At 36.1% G+C, this 21,077-nt stretch overlaps 2 protein-coding genes across 5 annotated transcripts in view; both read left to right on the plus strand.

The window, feature by feature from the left end:
- The window catches only part of LOC121016484 (E3 SUMO-protein ligase RanBP2), an 83,591-nt gene extending 73,780 nt beyond the window's left edge, over positions 1-9,811 (plus strand). For 3 of the 4 annotated variants that reach the window (XM_040454161.1, XM_040454163.1, XM_040454165.1), the window contains 6 exons: positions 435-639; positions 2,529-2,630; positions 6,148-6,293; positions 6,984-7,257; positions 7,602-7,936; positions 8,582-9,811. In XM_040454161.1, coding sequence (XP_040310095.1) covers positions 435-639; positions 2,529-2,630; positions 6,148-6,293; positions 6,984-7,257; positions 7,602-7,936; positions 8,582-8,887 — 1,368 coding nt within the window. In that variant the 3' untranslated portion in view covers positions 8,888-9,811. Of the gene's footprint in view, positions 1-434; positions 640-2,528; positions 2,631-6,147; positions 6,294-6,983; positions 7,258-7,601; positions 7,937-8,581 lie in introns of those variants that run through there. The other variant, XM_040454164.1, reaches the window with a different exon arrangement.
- Positions 9,812-11,627: 1,816 nt separating this feature from the next.
- CCDC138 (coiled-coil domain containing 138) overlaps positions 11,628-21,077 on the plus strand; it is a 144,487-nt gene continuing 135,037 nt past the window's right edge. The window contains exons 1-4 of the mRNA XM_040454176.1: positions 11,628-11,785; positions 13,425-13,482; positions 14,930-15,050; positions 16,982-17,109. Of these exons, the coding sequence (XP_040310110.1) occupies positions 11,693-11,785; positions 13,425-13,482; positions 14,930-15,050; positions 16,982-17,109 (400 nt within the window). The 5' untranslated portion in view covers positions 11,628-11,692. The remainder of the gene's footprint in view (positions 11,786-13,424; positions 13,483-14,929; positions 15,051-16,981; positions 17,110-21,077) is intronic.

Here is a 21,077-nt window from a genome sequence, read left to right on the forward strand (position 1 = left end):
AGAGCCTGGAGCCTGTTTCCGATTCTGTGTCTCCCTCTCTCTCTGCCTCTCCCCCGTTCATGCTCTGTCTCTCTCTGTCCCAAAAATAAATAAAACGTTGAAAATAAATAAATAAATAAATCAACGTTGGCAAAATAGGGCATGGGTGTGCCTGGTTGGCACAGTCAGTTACGGGTCTGACTCTTGATAGTGGCTTAGGTCATGATCTCACAGTCAGGGGATTGAGCCCTGTGTGGGGCTGTATGCTGATTAGGGAGCTTGCTTGGGATTCTCTCTCTTCCTCTCTCTCTGGCCCTCCCCTGCTCATGCATGCACACTCTCTCACTCTCTTTCAAAATAAACAAATAAAAACTTAAAAAAAAAAAATAGGGTATGTGATTCTTTTTGTCAGTCAGTATTTAATGGCATTGTTATTTGTTACTTCCTCTTTGCAGAAATCCCAAAATGAGGAAATAAGTAGCCTGGCAGACAGTGTGTATACTGGTGGGACTAAAGTGACTGTACCATTTTTATGTAAATCTGAAGAACCTGATTTTATTACTGAATCTATTAGTTCACCACCAATTTCTTCTGGAACTGTGGACAAACCTGTAGATTTGTCTACTAGAAAGGAAAACGATGCAGATTCTACAAGCCAAGGTAAAATTTGATAAAATGTTTACAAAAACCTTCTAGGGCATGCATTGCATCTGTATGTTTGAGAGAATAGGCTTTTAAATGTCAGTCCAAAAATCTCTTTTCCCTTAAAACAAATTTTGAGATGTACAAAGGTGTATGAGATATTTCTGATAATAACCAGAAAATCATACTGCCTTGCCAACAAAGATAATAAACATGTATTTTTATTGTTAGGGTTGTAGTTATTAAGGAATATGAAGCATTGTGACTCTGACCTATCTACCTGAAAATAAATGACAGTAGTTTGCTTACATCGAAATTTTCTTTGTGATAATCATTTCATTTGAATATTGTTTGAATTATATTATCACAGAAGTATATTAAAATTTATGTATGAAGTAATTGTAGATAGTACAGTAGGGTTGTTAAGTTTTTATGATACTTAAATGTAGTTTGCTCTACCTGTTACATTATATTAATCAGTTATAGTTACTCATGTTTGATATGCTTTCCTCGTTTTTTTATTTCCATTGATTTTAGAAGAGGGGAATCTTTTAAAATTCTATTCTTTTATAATTGCTTATCTGTATTACCTAATGTATTTCAGAAATAGTCTTGAATAATGTACAATTACTAGATTTATAGACACCTGAGAGTCTTCATATTCTAGAAGAGGAAGTAACTGCAGACCTAAAATCGTTTCTTACTATTTTTTTTGTTTTGTTTCAAATTTTTATTTAAATTCTAGTCAGCTAACCTATAGTGTAATGTTGATTCCAGGAGTAGAATTTAGTGATTTATCACTTAACATATAATACCCAGTGCTCATTGCAAGTGCCCTCCTTAGTACCCTTCACCCATTTAGCTCACTCATCCCCTGCCCACATCCCCTCCATCAACACTCAGTTCCCTGTAGTGAAGAGTCTCTTATGGTTTACCTTCCTTTCTCTGTCTCTTTGTTTTTCCCCTTCCCCTATGATCATCTGTTTTGTTTCTTTAACCACATATGAGTGAAATCATATGGTATTTGTCTTTCTCTCATTGACTTATTTTGCTTTCTATAATACACCCTAGCTCCATACACATCATTACAAATGGCAAGATTTCATTCATTTTGATCAGACCTAAAATTTCATGTTTTCAGATGATGAAAGTAAGGCTTAGGAGTTCAAGAGATCATGTAGCTGCACATTGTCGGAATTAAGATCCCCACACTCCTGGTGACCAAAAATAAATAGGACATGCATTTTTTGTGAGCTTAGTATTTAGCATAGAGAACACAAACATTCTTTATGCAGATCATTCCTAAAACCCCATGTGTGAATGAATGTTAGTTTTAGATTACAGAAGACTATAAAGAAGAAACTGTATGGTTCTATTATCTAGCTTAGTATAGATCTACGTCTTGTTTTTTTAAAAAGATTTTTGTCATGCTTTTGGTGTAGCGTTCAATGAGAATAGTACCTGTAAACTTAATAATACTGAAATAGTTCAGAATTGGGTATATTTTGTAACTTTTTTAAATTTAAAACATTTTTTTTTTTTTAACATTTATTTTTGAGACAGGGAGAGACAACATGAATGAGGGAGGGTCAGAGAGAGAGGGAGACACAGAATCTGAAACAGGCTCCAGGCTCTGAGCTGTCAGCACAAAGCCTGATGCTGGGCTCGAACTCACGGTCCGCGAGATCATGACCTGAGCTGAAGTCAGATGCTTAACTGACTGAGCCACCGAGGTGCCCCTGTAACTTTTTTTAGAGAAATAACCAGAAGACAAATGTTGCACACCCCACACCCGACCCTCTTGGGAGTATAGAATGTCTATCCCCATTCTCTCTGGGTTCTGGGAAAAGCTTTGATATTCAGTATATATTAAATGAAATATTAAATTATTCTTTTCCTTTTGCCAGTGGAAAGCAAAACAGTTTCATTTGGATTTGGAAGTACCACAGGGCTGTCATTTGCAGACTTGGCTTCCAGTAATTCTGGGGATTTTGCTTTTGGTTCTAAAGGTAAGATCAGGAGGAGAGATTTTAATGGTCATGTTATAGAATCAAGCACAACTGAAAGACCTAGTTCTTTGCCACAGTATTGTAACTAAGATGGACATTTCTTCCCTCTTCTACACCCTCCAGTTTATTTAGTGTTTTAATAGGAAAGGCTCTATATTTTACTATTACTTTAGACATTTATTAATATAACCGTTAAGAATTTTTTCTTAATCAGTATAAATTCTGTTGATAGTCTTCCCCATTCTGAAATGTAGATCCACTTTTCCAGTTTTGGAATTAGCTTGATTTTGGTGCATTGTTCTTTTAATTATACTTTTAGGTTTGGTTTGTTTAATATTTTAAGATTTGTGCATCTGTATTTTTTAAGGAGGTGATTTTATAGTTTTCTATTTTTCCATTTTCCTTAATCAGATTTGAATATAAGGGTTGTGCTAATTTATTGTGATAAATTTATAATTGGTGGGGGTCTCCCATCTTTTTTCCATGGTTTTTCTATTTTTAGTCCATATTGGTATCATTTGCAGAAGATAATACATTTCTTGATTGTTTAGAGTTTATTGGCATATTATTTTCTCATTCTTATAATGTCTTTTACATATATGATTATAGTATCACCTAAATTGTTCTTAAACAAGATACTTGATTTGATTTGTAAATGAATTTTACTGAAGATACATACTTATGTGATTTATCTAGTTCAGAATAGCATTTTTTTTTTCAAATACCTTTAGTTATGCAGAATAGCATTCTTTCCTCTCTCATGCTTACACTGGTTTACAGCATTCACCACTCAATGGAAACACATATAAAACTTTTGGAAATTACCGTCATGTTGTTGGAATTCATAACTTTACTGATGTCAAATTTTGTTATTTTTGTTTTAATGTATAGTAGCCTGAAGTCATAGGATAATAAGCAGTATAGTGGATACAATTATCCACAAAAAAAGTGTTAAATAAAAATTGATGTGTTAGGTTGCTTGTAATTCAGTGTACCTTTCAAAGTACTCTTGTCTGGACTATACAGTAAAGTGTATAATAGGCAAGGCTCAAACCTCATGACATTTACTCCTCACCACCACTTGTCATTTTTTCAGTGAGATTATTCACCAAGCTCTTTGTTAAACTGCATTTCTTACTTTGTTTTGTTCTTAGATCTGACAGGAATTTATGCTGTCTTTTCAAAGAAGCAGCTTTTGGTTTTATCAGTTCTCCTTTTTTGTGTGGTTTTGATTTATTTTTAGATTTTTTTGTCACTTTAAGGTATTAGTTGTTTTTTTTTTTAATTTTTTTAATGTTTATTTTTGAGAGAGAGAAACAGAGTGTGAGTAGGGGAGGGGCAGAGAGAGAGGGAGACAGAATCTGAAGCAGGCTCCAGTCTCTGAGCTGTCAGCACAGAGCCCGACACAGAGCTCGAACCCACAGATTGTGAGATCATGACCTGAGATGAAGTTGGAAGCTTAATCGACTGAGCCACCCAGGTGCCCCTAAGTTATGTTTTTTTAAGAGGTCATAAATTTCACCAGAATGTGGGCATCATTTTTTTTTTTTTTACTTGTTTCTGGCATTGCATGGACCTTTCTCATCTTAAACTTTTTATTTAAATGTTTATTTTTGAGAGAGAGAGAGAGAGAGAGAGAGAGAGAGAGAGAGAGCACATGAGTGGGGGAAGGTCAGACATAGAGGGAGACACAGAATCCAAAGCAGGCTCCAGGCTCTGAGCTGTCAGCACAGAGCCCGATGTGGGGCTCAAACCCAGAAAACCATGAGATCACGACCTGAGCCAGTGTCGGATGCTTAACTGACTGAGCCAACCCAGGTGCCCCTCTGATCTTAAACTTTTTGTTTTGGTTGTTTTCAAACTCAGAGGAATCTTTTTTTCTCTTCTCTTGCAAATGTGGTGATTCCTTTTTTAAAAAAATCTGTTCATTTTGTGTTGTTGCCTTTTTTTTTTTTTAATTCATTTTCTTCCAGAAGTTCTATTCACATAGGTCTATCAATCATTCTGTCTGTTGTGTAATATTTAATATGGAAACTAAGGGAATAATAAGTTCCTATTTAGAGATCCCCTGTCTTTGTCAGTGATCACTATTTTATCATATTTCCTTCAGATTTTGTAATGTTTTCATTAAGCCTGGAAACAGTGGAAGCCTCCTAGGTACTATTACCTAGAACTGTTACTGTGAAATTAATACTGATTATTGACATGCATATCTTCATACTATTTTCTGTAAAATTCTTCCTCCTGGTCCCTTCAGATCAGTGGTTTTCAACTTTTGACTTCATACTCGAATTTCCTGGGAGATCTTTTCTTTTATAAATGCCTGTTATATTGGGCTTTGGCATTGGTATTTTACAAAAGCTCCTGTGTGATTCTAATAATGTACCCAACACTAGGAACCATTGCTTTAGAGGAATTTTGAAATTTTCTCCCATACCTCTCAAGGGTTTTTGGGGTAATTAAACCTTTTTCTCTGCTTGGGAGTTCCTGAACCAGTTATTTTTGAGCCCCAAACCTATGTATCATCCTAGATCTTTGGTTATTATTCTGAGAAAGCCTCCACACAACCTGAGGTTGTGCTTTTCTAGTTTTCAGAGCATTCTTTTGCAATACTCAAGGTTTTTTTTCTCCCCATTAAGTTGGGCTTAGAGTTATTGTTATAGATATTTATTTTGTGCTTTCTTCAAGGTGCTGAGTTACTTTTTAAACAATCTGTGATATTTTTGCTTTCTTAAACATTTCTAGTACTGGATATAGAGTTTTCTAACACGATTTTATCAGCAAGCAATGAAGTGTTAAGAGGTGTTTCTTTCCTCTAAGGTAGGCTAAGCCATCTCGGTTGAGATGGGGATGAAGAAGTCATTTTCATCTACTCCACAAAGTGTGAGGGAGAGTAACGTTCTTTTTTTTCTCTGCGTGGGAACCAGGGAGGTCGTCAGCCCCAACAGGCTAGTGCCTGTTAAGGATAGTTGGGAGTCCATGAGCTTCTCCCAGTGCTACCATCTATCACCTGGCCAAGAAATCTAAGCTGCAACTCTAGTTACTTCAGGGAGAAGTTGAGGTAGAGAAGTTTATAAACATGTGTTTATGCTGCTTTGGCTACTTTGGAAGTAGCAAATTTGGCCTCTGAGAGGATATTTTTAGATTCAAAAGTTACTTTTCTAATTTGATAAAATGTTCTATGAAATAACCTACCTTTGGAGCTGAGCTAAGTGTTCAAAATTCCAAGGTATGTACTTTTAAAACACTACTTCATTACTGAAAGTTCTTTTGTAGTTTAGTATCAAATTTTCCGAAAGCTCTGATGATCTTATCTTTGTATCTCAAAGCACAAACAGTACTAAAGGTACAGTGTGCTCGCTCCCGGAGTTGAACTTGCTAGAATAATTTGCACCATGTTTACTAAAAGTATATGTCATATCATTAGAAATTATAGGGATTGATAAAGTAATGGGAGGGGGGTTAAAAGCTTATAAAATTAGATGCCACTATTTAAATATCCTAATTTATTCATCAGATAAAAATTTCCAGTGGGCAAATACTGGAGCAGCTGTGTTCCGAACACAGTCAACCAGTAAAGTTGGTGAAGATGAAGATGGTAGTGATGAAGAAGTAGTTCACAATGAAGATATCCATTTTGAACCAATAGTGTCATTACCAGAGGTAAATATTAAAGAATGGAACTCTTACTAACAATGTCACATTTTAAGTTTAAAACTTGACATAGCCTAGCTTTGACTTACAGAACTAGCTTTGTTTACATTTCTTCAGAATATTTACAATTTCAAATGGAAGCTCTTTATTATGTATTTTATATATATATATATATATATATATATATATATATATGTAAATCCTACATGAAACTGTTGGAAAGAACTAAATTTTTTCATAGGTCTTTAGAATATCACATTTGTTTTCATAACAAAATTCAGGTGGTAAAAAAGTATCCAATCTCATACTTGGCAAAAATCCTTTCAATAAAAAGTAAACCACATTTTCTGGACAGGAATGTTGTTTTAGTCAAATTACTTGGTCAGTTTTCAACCACAATGGTTAATATTTCTTTTGAAGAATACTTTTTGAAACCTTTACTGTCCTATAAAAGAATGTATTACTTTCCAGAAGGAGGAAGAATACTACATAAGGGAAAAATGTTCAATGACAAATCAGGTCTTTACTGCTCCATCCAAATCAGATGTATTCGTAGCCCTTGGATATTACTATTTATCTTGATACTATAGTTCAAATTCTGTTAATGTCATTACAAAGACAATGTCATGAGGAATTTGGATGTTTGGAATTTGTCATGGAATATGTCAAAAGCAGGAGCTTATTTATCTACTGCCATAGGTAGAAGTAAAATCTGGAGAAGAAGATGAAGAAATTTTATTTAAAGAGAGAGCCAAACTTTATAGATGGGATCGAGATGTTAGTCAGTGGAAGGAGCGAGGTGTTGGAGATATAAAGATACTGTGGCATACAATGAAGAATTACTATCGGATCCTAATGAGAAGAGACCAGGTTTTTAAAGTGTGTGCAAACCATGTTATCACCAAAACAATGGAATTAAAACCCTTGAATGTTTCAAACAATGCTTTAGTTTGGACTGCCTCAGATTATGCTGGTGAGTACATTCAATGCTACTTCTCACTTTTTGAATTTTTTTTTTTTTTTAAGTTTATTTTGAGAGAGGGAAAGCACAAGCGGGTGGGGGGCAGAGAGAGAGGGAGAGAGAGAATCCCAAGCAGGTTCCCCACTGATAGTGTGGAGCCTGAAGTGCGGCTCGAACTCAACGAACCGTGAAATCATGACCTGAGCTGAAACCAGGAGTCGGAAGTTTAACCGACTGGTCCACCCAGGTGCCCCCACTTTTTGAACTTTTTAAAAATACATAAAAAAATACGTAAGACAATTGTAACAGTGATTTTAACATTAAGGTCACTGTTTTGTTTTGTTGTTGTTGAACAGATGGAGAAGCCAAAGTGGAGCAGCTTGCAGTGAGATTTAAAACTAAAGAAATGGCTGAGTCTTTTAAGAAAAAATTTGAAGAATGTCAACAGAATTTATTGAAACTCCAGAAAGGACAAGTATCACTGACAGCAGAGTTATCGAAGGAGACAAATCCTGTGGTGTTTTTTGATGTTTGTGCAGATGATGAACCCCTTGGACGTATAACCATGGAGTTATTTTCAAACATTGTTCCTCATACTGCCGAGAACTTCAGAGCACTCTGCACTGGAGAGAAAGGCTTTGGCTTCAAAAACTCCATTTTTCACAGAGTAATTCCAGATTTTGTTTGCCAAGTAAGTATTTAATTGTATGTCACAACTGAAGTCTAGAAAAGGGAACCACACTAACTTAGGAAATTTGAGTGTTTCTCTTAAGTTTTTTAAGATTTCTTTAGCTTTTCTGTACATTAGTTGTTGTCACCACCCAATTTCCTGTCCCCACAAAAACTTTCAACCTGAAGTAGTTCAAATTTCTTTTTTTTTTTTTTTTTTAAATTTTTTTTTCAACGTTTATTTATTTTTGGGACAGAGAGAGACAGAGCATGAACGGGGGAGGGGCAGAGAGAGAGAGGGAGACACAGAATCGGAAACAGGCTCCAGGCTCTGAGCCATCAGCCCAGAGCCTGACGCGGGGCTCGAACTCACGGACCGCGAGATCGTGACCTGGCTGAAGTCGGACGCTTAACCGACTGCGCCACCCAGGCGCCCCAGAAGTAGTTCAAATTTCTAATATCTTGAAACCTGCTGGAAATTGAGGATGGAAAAAAGACATTTTCATTTTTGTCTTTCAAAATTTTCTTATTTTTAAGAACTATGTTTCTTAGTTTTCAAACCACATTCTCAAAGAAGTTGGGTGTTTAGAATTTATCCTGTAGTGGTAGTTCTGTGTGTATTTTAATATTTTATTCAGGATTCCTATTAACTGAGATGTTTTTTCAGGGGGGAGATATCACCAAACATGATGGTACAGGAGGACGGTCCATCTATGGAGATAAATTTGAAGATGAAAATTTTGATGTTAAACATACTGGGCCTGGCTTACTATCAATGGCCAATCGAGGCCAGAACACCAATAATTCTCAATTTTATATAACACTGAAAAAAGCAGAACATTTGGACTTCAAGCATGTAGTATTTGGGTTTGTTAAGGATGGCATGGATACTGTGAAAAAGATCGAATCATTTGGCTCTCCTAAAGGGTCTGTTAGTCGAAGAATTAGTATCACAGAATGTGGACAGATATAAAATCATTGTTTTTCATAGTAAGTTTTACCTGTATAAACAGTTGAATTGAAGCTTAGCTGTTATGACAATATGGTAATTATGTTCAGCTTTTGAAAATGGACGTTTCCAATGTACAAATGTAAAATTGCAGCTTATAGCTGTTGTCACTTTTTAATGTGTTATAATTGACCTTGCATGGTGTGAAATAAAAGTTTAAACACTGGTGTAAATCAGGTGTACTTGTGTTTATGTACTCCTGACATATCTGTATTAAAATGGAATAATATTAATCTTGTTAAAAGCAATAGACCTTCTCAAACTATTGAAGGATTATGATATATGCAATTTAATTTTACCTTTTAAGATATTGGACTTCCTGCATGGATAAACTTACCATTCGAATAAGGGACCACAACTTGGATAATTTTTATTTTAGATTTGAAATATATTTGGTAATTTTAACTGTTGGTGTGCTCATTTATGCATTGAGGCTCACTTTTGAATGGGTAAAGCCACAGAGGGTAGAGACTTAACCAAAGTGCTCTTCTATAATCCTTGCACCTCCTGTATAGTTAAATTAACTTTTAAGTAGAGTACCTTCTTTTCTTAAAATGATATGTAGTTTCCTGTGCCCTTTCAAAGGTATTAAATTAATTTTTACATTTTAAACAATTTAAGTATGTCCTTAGTTTTTATTTTATTTAATTTTTTTTTTTTTAACTTTCCTGTCATCTTTCTACTACCTCAAACTGCAGCTTGGTTCTGATAGAACTTGAATTTTTCCTTGCAGTTATTGTGATAAAGTATGACTATTTTAAAAAGGTCTATACCATGTTCTTTGGTTAAAGATTTGCTTTATACTAGATTGTTGCAGTACTTTTCTCTGGTGAATTTTGTAGCAAAAATAAAGTGACAATTGTTAACAGCCATGACATTTAAAAAATTTATTACTTGTGCATCTAGTTGTTTGTTCATTCTAGAGCCAAAGTGAGGAGGACAGTTAAAGTTCTGTAAACTCAGACTGCCATATAATCTCCAGAGCTCCCAAAGGAAGTGATTTCTGTTCAAGTTTGATACACACTGAACATCTATTTGGAATAAATGTTCCAAATTTATTCCATTGGAATAAATGTTATTTTGGCTAATGACAAAAGTTAGGCAAACTGCTTAAAAGGCGGTGGGGTGGGGGTTGGGGAAAGGTATTCTCATCAGCCTATTCAATATAGAACTACAAAGAATGTAGTTAGAGCACAAAATTTTGTGTATTCCAGTTACCAACAGTGACCTTCCTATACCCTCCTGTGTTCTTCCCAGTGAAATAATTTCATTTTGTTTAGTGAAAGACAGTGGGAGTTTATTCCATTATTTGGGGATTTGGAAATAGGCTATCATAATACTTGTTCAACCACCAAAGGAGGAAGGGATGTCATGTGTGGTGTGTTATGTGAGTAATGAGTGATGAAATACCATCACTAAATTCACTTGGCCACAAAGCCAGATAACGGAAATAAACCTACTCCAGTGTATCAGTTGAACTTAACCTGGACCTTAAAGACAACTATGGATGACATATATGCACATTTAATATTAAGAACTGGCTTCTTTGGAGACCTATGTAAGTAATATAAGTTGACATAAAGTGTGTTGTTTTTGAGCTGGAACCCTTTGACATTTTAGAATAAATTCCAAGTGAAGGCAAGTGTGCTTTAGAGATTATAGAAACCAGTTTTACACTATTTACTGTGCTATCATAAAGCATTAAAACAATGTATTAAGCTTTAAAAGCTAATAATACTTGGACCAAAAATTTGATTAAATGACATGTAAACTGACTTCCAGAATTAGTATTCCAAAAATGCTTACAAGTGGCTTGAGACATTAATGAGAAAGGACTGATTTCTCTTTATTTAATTGCTAATGCAGTATAAATCCACACTGAGATGTACTCCCCCCCCCCCAAACTGGTTCGATTTTATATTGTCCCATTAAAAATCTGCTTAAAATAGAATATAAAAATGTTCATTATTTGTACACTAATATTTGATGGCAGAACTTATTGGTTTAAATAATTTTCAGATAATACTTTAGTAAGATGATCTTGTAAAACTTTGGCATTTGAAAAACTAAAGATAATCCAGAGAATCTAGGATTTGTTAGTCCAGACATGCTGTTGAACATCATCGAGAACCCAAGCAGGCTACGCAAAGCCTGATGAGAGACTCAAACCACCAGATCATAACCTGAGCCAAAATCCAGAGTTGGATGCTTAACTGACTGAGCCATCCTGGCACCCTGAAAGCTGTATCTCCTTACCTGACGCCATGGTGGGGGTGGTGCCTGAGGCCAAGCCTGAGTTCCCTCTCTTGAGGGGCCACATCAGCTAAGGTGTAACTGCTGTGAACAACCCTGCTTTTTTTGGTGCCTTGGATACGAGGGAGGAAAACTTAAGTTAACAAAATTGTAAGACAAGACAAAACACCATCAGTCAAAATAACAGTGGTGAAGGAATTAGTCATTAAAATATTCGGCAGGAAAAACATTTGTACCGCCAGGACGTTTTTAACATAGTACAGAGAGCCAGACCAAGGGGCCCTAACACGCGCGCCTCTGTCGCTGTCGCCTGCGGCGGAGCGTGGGTCCCACCATAGTGAAAGCGCCCCGGGACGGGTCGAACTACGAGCGCTTCGGCGTAGCTGTTGACCCCCGAGAGGCGGAGCGTGCCGTGCGTCATGACGCAGTTCCGTTGCGCGAGCTTCGACCCTGCGCGTCCGGCCGCGGTGGGTTTGAACGCTGTTCCCGGGGAAACAACGGCGGACTTGGTGCACCATGGAAGCGAGGGTAGTGAAGCCGCCGGGGCAGGATTTGGTAGTAGAGCGTCTGAAAAGCCTGTACGGACTAGGGGCCAGGCACCTCGCCGAGGTGAGGCTTCGCCCTTTCCTCGGCCTTGTCCCTGGGCCCGCGGGCCGGTTTCTGCCGGTGTGAAGCGGCCTGCCGGGCAGCTAGCTGCGCCAGAGGCCTCGGGGCCGCTGTTCAGAAGGACCCTGGGGGAGGGAGCCACTCTCCGAGGCTCGAGCAGCTCCGCCAGAACCAGGGTTAGCGAAACGTAGCTGCGGGGGCAGAAGTCATTTGTGGCCACAGATGCACCATATGTGGGAAAAACCCATTTTATATAAAAAAAGTTCTTCACTGTAAATTCTTGAAGGTTTATGTTACTACAGGCATAGCATGACACTGTTGAAAGTGTATCTGAACTTTTATTTACAGTGACTTGAGCGGAGTTCGAAAAGCGATTTTAATTTATTTAAAAACTTTCCTATTTTGAAAAAAAAAATCCAAATTTAAAGTTGCAGGAATATACAAGGAACTCTTGAGCATTTCGCATGGATTTGCCATTGGTTAACATTTCGCCACATTTGCGTTACTATTAATCTTCGTATTTTTGACTCCCTACACACATTTTTTTCCTTTTAACTAAGGATAATTTGCCGGTGCTGTGACACTTTTACCCCCAAATATAAATACTTAAATGTATTTTCTAGGAATAAGAATATTCTCTTATATTTGCAGTAACAAATTGAGGAAGCTGACCATTTATACAATAATATGTAACATATAGTTCGTATTCAGATTTCACCAATTATCTCAATAATGTCCTTTATACATTTTCGCTCTGGTGCAGATACAGTCTAAAGATGAGCATTGCATTTGGTTTGTTTTTTGTTTTGGTTTTGTTTTGTTTTGTTTTTTTAATCTGGAACAGGTTCTTAAGCCCATGTCTTTTATAATGTTGATATTTTATTTTATTTTTTTAGTGAGAGAGACCGGGAGCTGGAGAGTGGGCAGAGGGAGAGTCTTAAGCAGGCTCCAAGCCCAGTGTGGAGCCCAACACCAGGCTTGATCCCTGGGATCATGACTTGAGTGGAAATCAAGAGTAGGTTGCTCAACCAACTGAGCCACCCAGGCATCCCTAATGTTGCTTTTTTTTTTTTTTAATTTTTTTTTTCAACATTTATTTATTTTGGGGACAGAGAGAGACAGAGCATGAACAGGGGAGGGGCAGAGAGAGAGGGAGACACAGAATCGGAAACAGGCTCCAGGCTCTGAGCCATCAGCCCAGAGCCCGATGCGGGGCTCGAACTCACGGACCGCGAGATCGTGACCTGGCTGAAGTCGACGCTTAACCGACTGCGCCACCAGGCGCCCCCCTAATGTTGCTATTTTTGAAGAGTACAGGATAACTGTGTATTGGACTGTCCCTTAACTGGAGTTTCTCTGATGGCTGTTCCTCGTGACTATCTGGTTATGCATTTTTGGCAGGAATACTACAGGGAGTGATGTGTGGGTTGCGCTTGTTCATTAGGAGACTTGCAATGTTGCTTTGTCCTGTTATTCCCGATATTAATTTTAACCAGTTGGTTAAGGTAGTGTCTACAAGATTTGTCCACTCTAACCTTTGTAATTAACCCTTGTACTTAGTACATAATTGGTGGGGAACTCTTTTTTGAGACTGTAGATTGATTCTTAATATACAAATTAAATATATCTTTTTTTTTTAAAGTATGATTTTTCAAATTTTGATCAGGCTAAATGGAAGAGAAGATCTCTAACCTCCCCAGGTAAGCTGATAGAGTATTTTGTATACTTGGGGGTTTTAACAAATTTAATTTAAGAGAAAACATTAAAAAAAAATGTTTAGATTTAAGACTAAGTGCCAGATATCTTGTGATATTAAGCTTTCTTCAATCGGGTAACAAACTAATAGTAACCAAGATTTTGTGGGTAAATGTAAGATGTCTTTAAATCAAATTGAATTAATTTTTTTGGTGTTTCAATTACAATTTTTTTTTTTTTTTTTTTTGCCTTTAGAAATTGGGTAAAGTATGTGGGATAAAGAAAACTGCTTCTTTTTAAGGCATAGACTTTCCAAGTTACTGAGATAATAATTGTTGCACTGGAAGAATTTATCAAATGTACTTGATAAAGATAATTATATTGTGGGATTGGGTGCATTGGAACATTATGTGGCAATCTGGAAGTATTGTATAACTAACCATTAGTCTTTTGATTTGTTGATACTTCTTTGGTGATGTTTTTACAAGTAAGTACAATCGTTGAATTTTGAGGTGATTGCAACAAAAACAGTATCTTTAAAAGTTTTGTCAGAGTAGATTAGAGAATTTCATTTTTTTCCAAGTTTATTTCATTTTGAAATTTTGTAAACACTCTTGAAACATTTCTTCAGTGTGAAAAAAAGACCCAGTTATTTCTGAGTCTAGTATCTAAAAAATATCTTAAAATTGTATTTTAGTTTGAAATTTAGCCTAAAATTTCCAGCTTTCTAAAATGTAACAAAAAGTATAGCTCATTTAATTTCTGATGGGGTAAAAATGCATATTAGACAAAGGTGCATACATTTAAAAATATTTATAGGGATTCCTGCTTGGCTCAGTCAGTAGGGCATGTGACTCCCGATCTTGGGGTTGTAAGTCTGAGCCTCACATTGGCTGTGGAGATTACTTAAAAATAAAACCTTAAGGAAAAAAAAATTCTAAATTTCTTATCAGAGAAGCTCTCTTTGCCTTTTAGTCTCTGAATTTGGATACAGGCTAACAATCTGTTAAATGTTGAATGTTTAAAATATATAAAATTAAAAAATAAAATGTTTAATGTTTGAGACTGATGAAATATCATGATTAGGTAGGAAGAAGGCTGAATTCTGAATTTTAATCTTTCCACTTGCTGGTTCTGTTACTTAGATAACTTCACTAACTTCTCTGGTCCTTAGACTTACCACCATTAGAATAGGGTTAAAGGCACCAATTCTGCTTACTTCAGAGTAAGCTAGCTGTTGCTAGGATCAAATAAGGTAATAAACGAAAGAGCATTTTGTAATCAGTAAAGTGCCATGTTAATACAAGGCTTGATGCCTGTTTTCTGAAGTTTGTGTTACAGAGATATACACATAAGAAATCATTACATAATTTTGCCATCTTACCTTAGAAGCCTAGAATGAGATTAGTATCTGATCTTAGTAATCTCTGCTTTTTTCTCTTTTGTTAACAGATGATTTGGATATCTTCTCATCTGTTGATAAAGTTGGTTCATCATTAAGATGTTATTCCGATGAAAGAAAGCATTGCACAACGCCACTTTGTAGTTCATTCAAACAGTTAAATGTGAATTGGTAAAGTACCCTGAATCCTTACTGTTGCTATCCCCTCAGTGTCTAAAAAACTGGGAGATTAAAGAGTGGTTTGTTTATGTCTTTGCCTTTTTTTTTTTTTTTTTTTTTTGAGGAAGTAACAAGCAGTCTGGAGCTTGCTGACTGGTTATAGAGACTGATTTATTTTTACTGAGATCTTTGTTATAAAAGCATGAACCTAGCGTTCATTACATTTGGTAGTATAATGGAAAGTTATTTACACAGTACAAAACGTGAAGTTATTTTTATGGTTATTCATCCAGGACCCAAATGAACACCATATTCCCTTTCTTTCTTTCTTTCCTTTTTTTTTTTAAAGGATGTAGGATAAAAATGAATGCAGGTTTGTTGGGCAGTGATGTTTAACACCACATTCATTGTCTACTAGGGTGGTAAGCTATATTTTAGGTAGTTGAGAGAAAGAGATGGAAGAAACCGGTCTGGTGAGTTGGTAACTACAAAATATGCATGATAGAGTGTTGGTCTGTGAGGGGTAAATAGTTTTGTAGAGGAGATTGTACTGTGTGAGTGAAATCAGTATAAAAACAGTGGAAGCTAAGATGAAATAAAGTTCTAAGTTAGGTGTTATTAAAAGCCAGAAATACATGGCAGAAGAAAGTGCTGTGGGTATCAACATTTTGAAATAATGTTAAACCATAAAGATGTATACATACACAAAATGAAATGTTGAGATAATTGTGGGGAGAGGAAGAGTTAACTATGCCTAAAATATACATATAATATTAATGTAATTGATATTTGAGAGCTTGAATATTTTATATAATTGCTTCTTTCTCTGCTTAAATGATTTAATCCATATAAAGCACTTAGAACGGTGTTTAGTACATAGAAAAGCACTCAAAGTGCTATTACTGTTGTTATTACTGTTTAATTTGGCATTCACAAAGTAGCATCGTTAATCTAGAGTTAAGATTTGGACATGAGGTAGATTGAATATAGAGTAAGGAAAGTAAAAACTTGTTTTCAGATTATGAATTTCTGGAAATTATTTTCTTATATTTAACTGATAGTTTTGTCATTTTTTGTTTTTATAAATAATCTGGGTATAATTTCCAGTTATAATTTGAAGCCTTTGAACTATGAAAGTTTTTATAACATTAGACAGTTTTTTCACAATCCCTAGTTATTATCTAATCTGGAATTATAGTACTGTCCAGCACAAGTAGCCACAAGCCACATGAGGCTATTGAGTACTTGAAATGCTGTAAGTACAAAATACACACCGGATTTCAAAGATGGATAAAGAATGCAAAATATCTTAATAATTTTTATATTGATTATATGTTAAAATAATCTTTTAGGTATACTGGGTTAAATATAATACATCGTTAAAATGTTATGTCTTTTTATGTTTTTAGTATGACTACTAGGGAATTTTAAATTATCTTATGTGATTGACTTATATTCCTTTGAACAGCACTGCTCTAGAAATTTCAACTTTGAGATCATGTTTTTGGAGAAAACACCTGAGATTCTAGTTCTGCTTTACCTTACTAGTTATGTCACCTGTCCATTATTTAAATTCTTTAGGGTTTGGTTTCTTCCTGTTAGACATTACATTTTTTTTAGCTAAAATTATAGCTGACATTACCTGTTATAGTGACCTCACAGAAATATTAGGAATCAAAGGAAAGAGATTGGCAGTTGTAGAACATTCTATAGGTGTATGTTATTTTAAATTGTGCCCATTTGAATATGTAGAAAGATGTTTGTAGTGAGTTTTTAGACCATTGGCTGTTATTTTTCATATTTTTATGTTTTCCACTTTAAAATGTTTACTTGTTACTTTTTTTTCAATTTTTGTGCTGTTAATATTTGGAAAGCACTTTTATCTTTTTTAAATACTGTAGAAAACTTCCAGAATGCTGTGATAGAATTTTTTATTTTTAAAGCCTAGATGATGAACTGGATTCTTTTCAAGATTTGAGGCAAAAAGAAGCAAAAGAAGACTTAATTGAAAATGATTATGGAGTTAGTACCTCCAAGATAACCAAGCAGTCTTTTAAAGACATAGAAAAAGGTAAAAGATATACTCATTTTAGAACAGTCATTTCTTTCATTCTTTTTTTTTTTTAATGTTTTATTTATTTTTGAGAGAGAGACAGACAGACAGGGAGAGAGCACGAGCCAGAGAGGGATAGAGAGAGAGGGAAACACAGAATTCGAAGCAGACTCCAGGCTCTGATCTGTCAGCTATCCACCTGTGAGATCACGCTCTGAGCCAAAGTTGGACACTCAACCAACTGAGCCATCCAGGTGCCCCTACAACAGTCATTTAAAAAGTAGCTTTGTTAAGTAGAGCACATAAAGCTTATGCTGTAGTAATAACACTGGTTCTCTGTATATTTCTGTGATCTTGCATTTGTGTAAGCCATGAGGCAGTAATTGTGCTTATTGTTAAACTAAAGATGAGAAAGATAAACTTCATTATTTTCCAGTAGTATTCCCATACTCTCAAAACTTACCAAAATAATTAACATACTGTGTAGTATTGATTTTAGGAGTAGAATTTAGTGATTCATCACTTATACACAACGCCCAGTGCCCATCTCAACAATTGCCCTCCTTAGTACACATTATTTAGCACAACCCCTTGCCCCACCTCCCCTCTAGCAACTCTTAGTTTCATCTGTGTATTTAAGAGTCTCTTATGATTTGCCGCCTTTTCGTTTTTATCTTATTTTTCCTTCCCTTCCCCTATGCGCATCTGTTTTGTTTCTTAAATTCCACACATGAGTGAAATCATAACGATATTTATCTTTCTCTGACTGGTAATTCTCTTAGCATAATATACTCTAGTTTCATCCATATCGTTGCAAATGGCAAGGTTTCATTCTTTTAGATCACTGAGTAGTATTCCATTAGATAGATAGATAGTTATAATCTGTATATATAGATATAATCTTCTTTATCCATTCATCAGTCGATGGACATTTGGGCTATTTCCATATTTTGACTCTTGTTGATAGTGCTGTTATAAACATTGAGATTGATGTGCTTCTTTGAATCAGCATTCCTGTATCCTTTGAATAAATACCTAGTAGTGCAATCGCTTGGTCATAGGGTAGTTCTGTTTTAATTTTTTTTTTTTCAGTATATGAAGTTTATTGTCAAATTGGTTTCCATACAACACCCAGTGCTCATCCCAAAAGGTGCCTTCCTCAATACCCATCACCGACCCTCCCATCCCTCCCACTCCCCATCAACCCTCAGTTTGTTCTCAGTTTTTAAGAGTCTCTTATGCTTTGGCTCTCCCACTCTAACCTCTTTTCTTTTTTTTTTCTTCCTTTCCCCCATGGGTTTCTGTTAAGTTTCTCAGGATCCACATAAGAGTGAAAACATATGGTATCTGTCTTTCTCTGTATGGCTCATTTTACTTAGCATAACACTCTCCATTCCATCCACATTGCTACAAAGGGCCATATTTCATTCTTTCTCATTCCCACGTAGTACTCCATTGTGTATATAAACCACAATTTCTTTATCCATTCATCAGTTGATGGACATTTAGGCTCTTTCCACAATTTGGCTATTGAGAGTGCTGCTATAAACATTGGGGTACAAGCGCCCCTATGCATCAGTACTCCTGTATCCCTTGGGCAAATTCCTAGCAGTGCTATTGCTGGGTCATAGGGTAGGTCTATTTTTAATTTTCTGAGGAACCTCCACACTGCTTTCCAGAGCGGCTGCACCAATTTGCATTCCCACCAACAGTGCAAGAGGGTTCCCGTTTCTCCACATCCTCTCCAGCATCTATAGTCTCCTGATTTGTTCACTTTGGCCACTCTGACTGGCGTGAGGTGATATCTGAGTGTGGTTTTGATTTGTATTTCCCTGATAATCAGGAGCGACGCTGAACATCTTTTCATGTGCCTGTTGGCCATCCGGATGTCTTCTTTAGAGAAGTGTCTACTCATGTTTTCTGCCCATTTCTTCACTGGGTTATTTGTTTTTTGGGTGTGGAGTTTGGTGAGCTCTTTATAGATTTTGGATACTAGCCTTTGTCCGATATGTCATTTGCAAATATCTTTTCCCATTCCGTTGGTTGCCTTTTAGTTTTGTTGGTTGTTTCCTTTGCTGTGCAGAAGCTTTTTATCTTCATGAGGTCCCAGTAGTTCATTTTTGCTTTTAATTCCCTTGCCTTTGGAGATGTGTCAAGGAAGGAATTGCTACAGCTGAGGTCAGAGAGGTCTTTTCCTGCTTTGTCCTCTAGGGTTTTGATGGTTTCCTGTCTCACATTCAGGTCCTTGATCCATTTTGAGTTTATTTTTTTGAATAGTGTGAGAAAGTGGTCTAGTTTCAACCTTCTGCATGTTGCTGTCCAGTTCTCCCAGCACCATTTGTTAAAGAGACTGTCTTTTTTCCATCGGATGTTCTTTCCTGCTTTGTCAAAGATTAGTTGGCCATGCTTTTGTGGGTCTAGTTCTGGGGTTTCTATTCTATTCCATTGGTCTATGTGTCTGTTTTTGTGCCAATACCATGCTGTCTTGATGATGACAGCTTTGTAGTAGAGGCTAAAGTCTGGGATTGTGATGCCTCCTGCTTTGGTCTTCATCTTCAAAATTACTTTGGCTATTCGAGGCCTTTTGTGGTTCCATATGAATTTTAGGGTTGCTTGTTCTAGTTTCGAGAAGAATGCTGGTGCAATTTTGATTGGGATTGCATTGAATGTGTAGATAGCTTTGGGTAGTATTGACATTTTGACAATTTTTATTCTTCCAATCCATGAGCACGGAATGTTTTTCCATTTCTTTATATCTTCTTCAATTTCCTTCATAAGCTTTCTATAGTTTTCAGCATACAGATCTTGTACATCTTTGGTTAGATTTATCCCCAGGTATTTTATGCTTCTTGGTGTAATTGTGAATGGGATCAATTTCTTTATTTGTCTTTCTGTTGCTTCATTATTAGTGTATAAGAATGCAACTGATTTCTGTACGTTGATTTTGTATCCTGCAACTTTGCTGAATTCATGTATCAGTTCTAGCAGACTTCTGGTGGATTGTCCATGTATAATGAAAATCCATCAGATTTTCCATGTATAATATCATGTCATCTGCAAAAAGTGAAAGCTTGACTTCATCTTTGCCAATTTTGATGCCTTTGATTTCCTTTTGTTGTCTGATTGCTGATGCTAGCACTTCCAACTCTATGTTAAACAACACCGGTGAGAGTGGACATCCCTGTTGTGTTCCTGATCTCAGGGAAAAAGCTCTGAGTTTTTCCCCATTAAGGATGATGTTAGCTGTGGGCTCTTCATAAATGGCTTTTATGATGTTTAAGTATGTTTCTTCTATCCTGACTTTCTGAAGGGTTTTTATTAAGAAGGTTGCTGAATTTGTCAAATGCCTTTTCTGCATCAGTTGACAGGATCATAATGTTCTTTTATTAATGTGATGTATCACGTTGATTGATTTGCAAATGTTGAACCAGCCCTGCAGCCCAGGAATGAATCCCACTTGATCATGGTGAATAATTCTTTTTATATGCTGTGGAATTCGATTTGCTAGTATCTTATTGAGAATTTTTGCATCCATATTCATCAGGGATATTGGCCTGTAGTTCTCTTTTTTTACTGGGTCTCTGTCTGGTTTAGGAATCAAAGTAATACTGGCTTCATAGAATGAGTCTGAAAGTTTTCCTTCCCTTTCTATTTTTTGGAATAGCTTGAGAAGGATAGGTATTATGTCTCTTTTAAACGTCTGGTAGAACTCCCGTGGGAAGCCATCTGGTCCTGGACTCTTACTTGTTGGGAGATTTTTGATGACTGATTCAATTTCTTCACTGGTTATGGGTCTGTTCAAGCTTTCTCTTTCCTCCTGATTGAGTTTTGGAAGTGTGTGGGTGTTCAGGAATTTGTCCATTTCTTCCAGGTTGTCCAGTTTGTTGGCATATAATTTTTCATAGTATTCCCTGATAATTGTTTGTATCTCTGAGGGATTGGTTGTAATAATTCCATTTTCATTCATGATTTTATCTATTTGGGTC

This window comes from Herpailurus yagouaroundi, unplaced genomic scaffold (genome assembly GCF_014898765.1).
Source record: "Herpailurus yagouaroundi ecotype Mexico unplaced genomic scaffold, PumYag 210, whole genome shotgun sequence".
NCBI lineage: Eukaryota > Metazoa > Chordata > Mammalia > Carnivora > Felidae > Herpailurus > Herpailurus yagouaroundi.